The 9,021-nt window shown below is 39.0% G+C and overlaps 1 protein-coding gene and 1 long non-coding RNA gene across 2 annotated transcripts in view; one reads left to right on the top strand and one right to left on the bottom strand.

The window, feature by feature from the left end:
- Window positions 1–6,382, top strand: part of GTPBP4 (GTP binding protein 4) — a 14,077-nt gene extending 7,695 nt beyond the window's left edge. Inside the window, exons 10-18 of the mRNA XM_009278692.2 lie at window positions 824–934; window positions 1,195–1,272; window positions 1,381–1,432; window positions 2,014–2,114; window positions 3,021–3,218; window positions 4,129–4,194; window positions 5,343–5,477; window positions 5,983–6,027; window positions 6,228–6,382. Of these exons, the coding sequence (XP_009276967.1) occupies window positions 824–934; window positions 1,195–1,272; window positions 1,381–1,432; window positions 2,014–2,114; window positions 3,021–3,218; window positions 4,129–4,194; window positions 5,343–5,477; window positions 5,983–6,027; window positions 6,228–6,335 (894 nt within the window). The 3' untranslated portion in view covers window positions 6,336–6,382. The remainder of the gene's footprint in view (window positions 1–823; window positions 935–1,194; window positions 1,273–1,380; window positions 1,433–2,013; window positions 2,115–3,020; window positions 3,219–4,128; window positions 4,195–5,342; window positions 5,478–5,982; window positions 6,028–6,227) is intronic.
- Window positions 6,383–7,572: 1,190 nt separating this feature from the next.
- Window positions 7,573–8,962, bottom strand: LOC103898383. The gene is made up of 2 exons (XR_657548.1): window positions 8,924–8,962; window positions 7,573–8,725 (listed from the first exon to the last, which is right to left on the bottom strand). It is a non-coding gene; the product is annotated as an uncharacterized LOC103898383 (long non-coding RNA).
- Between the last annotated feature and the right edge of the window lie 59 nt (window positions 8,963–9,021).

Genomic DNA, 9,021 nt, shown 5'->3' with positions numbered 1-9,021 from the left:
CTGGGCAGCTTTCCAGCCACTCTTCCCCAAGCCTGTAGCGCTGCATGGGGTTGTTGTTGTGACCCAAGTGCAGGACCCGGCACTTGGCCTTGTTGAACCTCATGCAGTTGGCCTGGGCCCATCGATCCAGGTCCCTCTGCAGAGCCTTCCTACCCTCGAGCAGATCAACACTGCCGCCCAACTTGGTGTCGTCTGCAAACTTCCTGAGGGTGCACTCGATCCCCTCATCCAGATCATCGATAAAGATATTAAACAGAACTGTCCCCAAAACTGAGCCCTGAGGAACACCGCTCGTGACTGGCCGCCAACTGGATTTAACTCCGGTCACCACAACTCTTTGGGCCTGGCCATCGAGCCAGTTTTTTACCCAGCAAAGAGTGTACCCGTCCAAGCCATGAGCAGCCGGTTTCTCCAGGAGAACGCTGTGGGAAATGTTACTAAATGCTTTACTAAAGTCCAGGTAAACTTTGTGATCCTTTAGAGCCTGTTGAGCCTCAGTGGACATTGAGTGCAAATGGAAAATTATGTCTAATACAAATCGTAATTTAAAATAAAATTTGTGAGTTTTTTCTGAATCCTGTTGCTTTCTCTTATTGTCAGCTCATTGTAAGCTCACTGTAAAAAAAAAAAAAAGGATCGTATGCATCTTCCTGTGATACTTTTTATATAAAATAACTCAATGCTTTCTTAAGAGCTAGAAAGAGAAGAGATTAGACAGAAGATGAGATGTGAAGCTAGATATTTGGGATTGAAAGCCTACTGTGTCATTTGTTGTATCAGGAAGGCTTCATTCCTTACCTAATGTTGCCATGTGCACTTTCAGGCCTGTGACAGACTGTTGGCCCATCGTGTTGATACTAAAATGAAAGGAAATAAAGTGAATGAAGTATTGAATAGATTACACTTGGCCATGCCAACCAAAAGAGATAACAAGGTAGGCTATATGTTTACACTTTTTAGTGTCTTTCCCAGTGCTTCTTAAGTAGGATAAGAATTCTCTCATCTTAACATGTGAACAGATATAAATATGGTGAAATTTGCTTATTTTTTATCTATAACTGCCTTTGCTGGTGGGAGAGTCAGCTTGGGATTTTGTATTCTTTAGAAATACATTACTCTGCAATGGTGATTTATAGCTGATTCAAACTTTTCTTTTCCCTTTTTTATTGGGGTGGATTGTTGCATTAATTTCAGGAGCGGCTGCCTTTTATACCTGAGGGAGCAGTAGGACGTAAGAGACGCATGGAAGTAGACACACCCAGGAGGAAATTGGTAAGTGGCATCTCTTAATTAGGAGACCAGCAGATGGATTTTAAATTTGCTATAGTAGCCCATAGATTTAAAATTAGATGGTATATAAAGCCATGTGTGTCTTTCCAGGAGAGAGATCTTGAACTTGAAATGGGAGATGATTATGTTTTGGATCTTCAGAGTAAGTATTATATAAGAATCGGTATTATTAAGCAGTAAAGTTTGGCTATTTCAGTGTTAAGGGAGAATACCTAGATGTGACTCCTTTCAACTAAGTACCAATGCCAGCATTTTATTGCATGCTGTCCTTTACGCCTGTTCCAGAACTGGTGATCTTCACTGACTGTTCCTTGTTTTGTAACGTCACTCAGTTGTTTCCCATTGTAGAGTCGCAGACATACAGTGACTGGTCTCGACGATTCAAGTGTTTTTTCCCTTCCATTTTATATTATGCTATCCCATTAATTCTTGATGCTCTCTTTGTTAAGAAAGTATCAATATGAGAGAGATTGCATGTATTCTGTTTCAGCTGGATATCTGTTGCTTATTATGGCTTGTCAGTGGATCTTGAAGTTACTGAACAATATTTGGCAGTAGGAGGGGGATCAGAGGTATTTGTGAATATGTCAGAGATGCTATCAAATTCTTGCCACTTAGGGATATGACTTTTTTTTTTAATTGCAATCTGAGTGTTGTTTTCTGACATTGAACATTCTTTGAAATTAGTTTTGTCTCTTTATTAACTTTTGTTATATTTTTAAGAATACTGGGACTTAATGAATTCATCTGAAAAATATGATAAGATACCAGAGATATGGGAAGGTCATAATATACTTGACTACATTGATCCGGATATAATGAGAGTGAGTTTTCCATTATTCTTTTTACAGTTTTCTTGCCTCTTTATCCCTTTATTTGTTTAGTGTAAATTACTGTATTTGTAGATTAAAAACAGTAAGTCATGAGAACAGGTTCTTTTACATCATCTGCACTCGCCATGGGAAAAGATACTGTTTTCTGAATGATCAAGGACAGAATTTCAGAAGAATGGAAAATCGCTTTACCTTGTCAGAATGATGGTGACCTTATCTTTTCCATCTTAAAATATGAGCTTTGCAGGAGAAGTTGTATTTCTTCATTGACTACAGCCAGAAGGAATGTAGCTATCAAACTTCATGTATTATTAATAATATGAAATTCACCCATCAAATTTATGTCTACTGGAGTATGATGTTAAAGGAAGTGGACTGAATTCTCCATTTATAACATTTTTATTTAATAACAAGCACTGTTCTTATTTCTTGCTGGTTGTTAAGGAGAACTAGTGAGCGCAGACTATGGAGCCTGCTGGTTATGCAGTTGGGTTCATCCGAATTGCTGGTGTTCCAGGCTGATGCTAAATGTAGAAAGAGAGGGGTTTTTGTTCAGAGTGTGTTTCCAGAAACGGCACAGCTAGCACAGTTCACAGTATGGTACATCTGCATTCACGCAGTGGGCAGCTTCGGGGCAGTCACACAAATAGAGCCAAACTATAATGCGATGTGATCAAGTAAGTCTGCACAGTAGTGCGCCCCGTAGGTTCACAGTAATCTGTATCGCCAACTGCGTTAAGTGTGGCTGGAGGGGTCATTATCGAGTAACGTAGCTCCTTCTTCGAAGGGTCTGCATGCTGTCATGGCCCTGGGCCATGCAAAAATGTAATGTTGAGGATTGTAAGTCAAGGGTTTGATGAGCATCTTGATTTTCATTTCATCTCTTCAAAATCTAAGAAACTGGAAGAATTAGAGAAAGAGGAAGAGCTGAGAGAAGCTGCTGGAGAATATGACAGTGAACCAGAAAGTGAAGATGAAGAGATGATGGAAATCCGACAGTTGGCACAACAGATCAGAGAAAAGAAGAAACTGAAAATCCTGCAGTCGAAGGAAAAAGATACTCGAGGTCCGAGGATGCCTAGAACAGCTAAAAAGGCAAGTATAGAACACGTTCTGTAGTAAAATCTTGCTGATGTATAATGACTTTATGAAAACGTATGACGATATCGCGTAGTGGAACTGATTGCTTTTTCTCATGTTTGGCCCTCTCACTTGCTACTTGCTTCCTTCTGTGCTCCTGGGAGTTCTGGTCACGACTTAGTTGTGGAGGCCAAACCAAATGCGTGATAGTAGCCCTTTTTGTTTTGTGTCACACAGATTAGTCTTTTGTAAAATTCTATATATATTGCAGAAAAAGTTTTGAAGAATACAGTTCAGCTCGTTTAACTGGGTTGCTGCATTGTATATCAGTATTGTTTTTGTTCATTTGTTTGTTTTAAATTCAAATAATGAGGAGAATTATATAATTACTTAAAATCACAATCGTGTAAAATTTGTTACGGGGCCCTCCCTGTGCTGGAAAAGATTGTGTGTTCGTTTTTGGAAGCTAGGTGTCACGCTTTCTAATGTCAGAATCTCTTGTGACCAGTCCAGGACGATTGCAAAGTAATAAACTGATAACTAGACATTCTGAGAAAATGAATCTAGCTGATTTTGCACCCAGCATTGCTTATCTTCCTCAAAGCGTGTGCCTTTTGGGAGAGAAGGAAACCTTTCTGACTGAAATACCTCTCTTTGCCACCTTCCCCCCAAAAAGGCAAACTATTGGAAAGATCTTTAGGGAATGTTGGGACATTGCAGTCCTGTGAAGAAGGATTTATGGGTGAAGAGAATTAAGTTACAATAAATGAAATGTGAAGTTACGACTTTCATCATCTGCTGGGATGTGCCAAAGGAATAAATATGTAGCAAATATAATGGGCTTATGGTGGCATATTAAGATAAAAAATAAGATAGAACCATACTGTTTTGAAAGAAACATGTTTTCTTAACTGTCTTTTTACAGGTCCAGCGGAAGGTGCTAGAAAAAGAAATGACTGATCTTGGACTCGACATGACTAATAAAGATGATGTAAGTTTTTGCTAATTAAACACAATGTTTATCTAAAAGAGATCAATTTCATTACATGCTGAATTTCTTTGAGCGCATTTGAAATGCGTATTACAGTTGGCACAAGAGAGGTGGGATTTGTTAAGGAGAAGGTAGGAAACCCAGATGAGGCAGTCAATACTGGAGTTTTTGAATGACGTGATCAAAACATAGTGGGTAGGCTGAAAAAAATAAACTAACATTCATAAAGAATCAAATATATATATGCACTGCTTTCTATTAGAACTCTTGGAATTTATATAGAATTCAAGAATGGGGTTTGGCTAAACATATTTCTTAATTTTCAAGTCTGCTTCATTGGATGAGACACTACTGTGTCAAAAGTAGTAATAAAGACAGACCAGGCTTATCTTTTTACAGCTTATTAATTCTGTGAGTTGTAATTGAAGTTTTTGAGGGCAGCTGGCATCTTCAGATGCAAGGCAGCTGAAGTACTTCAAACAAACACAGATTTGCCTTCGGGAGACATTTCATTTTATCAGAAATGAAAAAAAAATCCATTTTGTACAGCAAATCCAGCAGTATTATGGCTATCTAGATCTTCAGACCTCAAATTCATTCACTAAACGAGTTAGGAAACAAGGAATGTCAACACTACACATCCGAAGCAAGCATTTATGCTTCTCAGAGCTGACGTGCCTTGTTGATTTAGGAGCGATCTCGGTGAGGAGGAATTTCATACTGAGGCTGTAGGATGGTGAGTCTTCATGTCTGAAATTCCTCAGGGCTTTGTCCCGCCAACAGGACACTAATCAGGGTAGGTTTCCTCACTGCTTTTTTGCTGTTGCAAAATTGCTTCAATATTGCTATCCATTAATTGTCTGTGTCTTTTTATCCATTACTTGGGAATCTACTCAGAAAAAATCAGAAAACTGGAGTTAATAATTGTGAAAAGAATATGCTAATATTCACCGACATTTGAATATTGCTGTAGGACAGAAAGGCAGTGACCAACAGTTGACAAGGTCTTTACGTTACTATGGAATAACCAAAATAATGTATCACAGCAGCCCATTCCCTGGTTTTCTGTGGTAGTCTAATTAGAAATGGAGCATGTCTGAGCCGATTGTTTCTGTTTTTAATAATTAAAGTGATGTTTTGGATTTCAGGCACATTACGTGAGAAGGTCCCGTAGCGTTACAAGGAAACGTAAACGTGATGAGTCTGAAACCCCTAAATCTGTGGCACGCAGTCGCAGCTCCTCCCGCACACCACGGGATGTTTCTGGACTTCGTGATGAAAAGGTTTGTTAAAGTTGTTTACCTTTATAGCAATTAAAACGGCACGATTGTACTTAAACCAGCTTCTGGGAAACTTCATACTGGGCCGGTTATGTTTGTCAAGAGTTTATCTTCCTTCTCTTGGCAGCTTCGTCTTCTGTTGTTTTGAACTCTCTCTACTTCAGAAACGCCTAGTTCATTCTTGCAGACAGGCTAAGAAAGTACATTTTAAATTTTTGTCTCTAAATGCAAGCACGAAGGAAGAAACTGTGGAGTTCCACCTTTAGTAAGTTAGGAATTCCAGGGATAGCGCGATCATATTATTAGTGTACTGGAAAGGAAGAGTTGCGCTAAGGGGGGTTAGCGTCACTTGCGGTGATACTGCTCTAGAGTTGCAGATGGTGGCCTATGTTGGGTGTTAGTTAATGTCCTCGTTAAAACCATCCAGCTTAGTGGTTTTTTAAAAGGTAAAGCTAGTTACCTGAGTTACTGAGGAAGTTACTCTGCATGTGTGTTTGTCTTTAAATAGATGGTGAAGAAGGTCAAGATTATGGCAAAGAAAGCTCAAAAGAAAATGAATCGCATGGGCAGGAAAGGAGAGTCGGACAGACACATATTTGACTTGAAGCCAAAACATCTGCTGGCTGGAAAGAGAAAATCCGGTAAAACACAGAGAAGATAAGCAGTCTTCTGAACAAAACTAATTAAAACTAAGTTTATTAAAACTAATTTCGAGTCCTGTCTTCCTTTTTAGCAAAGAAAGCTCAAAAGAAAATGAATCGCATGGGCAGGAAAGGAGAGTCGGACAGACACATATTTGACTTGAAGCCAAAACATCTGCTGGCTGGAAAGAGAAAATCCGGTAAAACACAGAGAAGATAAGCAGTCTTCTGAACAAAACTAATTAAAACTAAGTTTATTAAAACTAATTTCGAGTCCTGTCTTCCTTTTTAGTAATACAGAGTGTTAAAAAAGTACATGGTTAAGATACTTGAAGCCCAGAGAGGGAAAGTTCTGATACCTTGATCTTGCAGTTCTAAGTAATACCATGAGAAATTTGTTGGTACCAGTGGCAGAAACCATTTCTAAATAGACACAAAAGATACCACTTCATTCCACTTTCTTACTACTGACTTTCACGTAGTAGTACAGCATTTCAAGTTCTATGTAAAACTAGATTTAAAATGAGGTTAAATCTAGGAAAGTGAAGTATTTGTTAACGAAGCTACCATCAGAATTAAAAATGCATAGCTTCATAAGGTACTGCATCAGTAAGGTTTGGTTCTCTCTGTGCAAGTTAGTTCTTTGATGTATAGTAAGCGATGAGTTTACGCTGCAGGTAAAGGCTGGAATTGGTGGGGAAGTAACGGGAGACTTGACGAGTACTTCGCAAAGTTAGTGTGCGTGCACTGAACCGGTGCTGAACGAGTGGGAGAAACGCCGCCGCTTTACTAAGCTGAACGGCGACTGAAGCTGGAGGAGCACTTGCGGCTCTAGCACTGACCTGCCATCTGTAATAACCTGGGCACCTGCGGTAACCTGAAACAGCACGGGCAGGGAAGGTTACAGCCGACAGCTTTTAATGTTGCGGACTAATATTAGTATTTCAGATACGTAGACAATGAGGATCAGACTGAAATTTTGCCCGGAGTTCATGTCAGTTATGCTACTGTCGTCCCCTGCTTAGGAAGACATTTTCTCTTCAGAGGCTGACAGACAAAAGTTCTGTATCTGTTCCAAGGCAAAATATATTGTCAAATGCGAAATATTCCCTTTTTGCCCCCAGCTGGTCAAGAACAAGGTAGGAATTATCTAGAGGTTAGTAAAATTACGCGTTATAAATGTGTTGCCTGAGCAATACACTTAAAATGCAGTTTTAAAGATTAAACTGGAATCCAGTGAAATATGCATGTTAAAAACAAACCAAAAAGGTAAGGAGGAAGAACCCTTAAATTATTATTTTCTTTTTTTTTAAACTATTTTTAAATATAACGGGGTAAGAAGAGTGTTCAGGTGTCAACTTCAGCATATTGGAGCATTGTGTGTAAATCTATATTGTTTCCCTCATTACCTCGTGTAACAAATTATTAAAAACACACCGTAATGCTGCAAAGGAGTTCAATGTCAAGAAAAACTTTATTGTCAAAACTTTTAAGGGATTTTGAAGAACTGTTTAGCAAAACTTTGCTTTCAGCTTCCTTATGCACATTATTTCTACTTCAGGGTACGCTTTGTCAGCTTCTGCTCCAAGCTGGCCATTTGAACTAGAAAAGTAGAACTTTGTTAACAGAAATTCATGCCCTGCTACCCCCAATCATACTGCTTCAGCGACCTTTAATAGGCATGGTGGTGTTTATAGCATAGTAATACTGCTGAGATCATTCTCCGTGTGGCTCAAAGTCTGGAAAGAAAACAACAGTCCAAGGTTTTAGGTTAGGTGTTTTAATCATAATCTTATCTTTAAGATAATCTTTTATTTTAAAAGTATTTTAAGTATTTGAAAAGTACTCTAATGTATTAGGTAGGTAATGTGGCTGATTGATTGCACCGAATTCAGGAGCGCTGTTACACTGCATTACTGTTCCCTCACTCGCTGTTACTTGCTTCAAGACAAGACATCAATTCATGTCAGCATGCAACCACTTGGCTCTAAAACCTCTAGGTGTGAACCGCTGGAGATGCTGGCATATAGAAGCTTCAGTGCTGCAGTCACAATCGGGATGAGAAAGAGAAACACGTTAACCACTGGAAAAATTCAGTTTCACCTTGAAACCAGGCACAGACTAGTCACAACAGTGTTTTACATGCAAGGAGAAGCGGCATGAACAACATCCTATTTCATCAAGACACCTCTGGGAGAAGTTAAGAAATCTAGATTGAGTAGTTTGCTAACAGAAGAAACCACAATTAAGCTGGTTTTTTTTTGGGGGGGGGAAACCCCACAAACCCCAAAAACTTTAATTCAAACTGTGATACCCTTGATTATTTGTCTTACTAAAAAAAGCCTTCCATTTTCCTCTTTGTTACTAGCAATTGACTGCAAGATCAAAAAGGATTAGTTCTCGCACTATGGTACAATTTCTGATTAATGAAAATTAAGACCTGGTGTGAGCCCATAAATTGTCAGTCTTGAATTTTGGAGTTCAAGGGGTTTGAGTTGTTCGGGAATGACTATTACAGTAGATGTTGCAGGAAAAAAAGCTTGTATCAAGATGCCTTTGTTTCCTGGAAGATGGAGGAGAGTCATTTAATGCATATCCCTTCTCCAACGACTACAATTTCTGATTAATGAAAATTAAGACCTGGTGTGAGCCCATAAATTGTCAGTCTTGAATTTTGGAGTTCAAGGGGTTTGAGTTGTTCGGGAATGACTATTACAGTAGATGTTGCAGGAAAAAAAGCTTGTATCAAGATGCCTTTGTTTCCTGGAAGATGGAGGAGAGTCATTTAATGCATATCCCTTCTCCAACGACGCTACTTCCTATATTAGATGGGCACCGCCTACCTTGGGTGTAATTAACTTTTTTTTTTTTTTTTTTTTTTAAGAGATTCCAGTACTAGACAAGAC

The sequence above is a fragment of the Aptenodytes forsteri genome, unplaced genomic scaffold, assembly GCF_000699145.1.
Source record: "Aptenodytes forsteri isolate BGI_AS27 unplaced genomic scaffold, ASM69914v1 Scaffold257, whole genome shotgun sequence".
NCBI classification, from domain to species: Eukaryota; Metazoa; Chordata; class Aves; order Sphenisciformes; family Spheniscidae; genus Aptenodytes; species Aptenodytes forsteri.
Note: the sequence above shows the minus strand (reverse complement) of the source record. Positions and strands in the feature narration are given on the sequence as shown.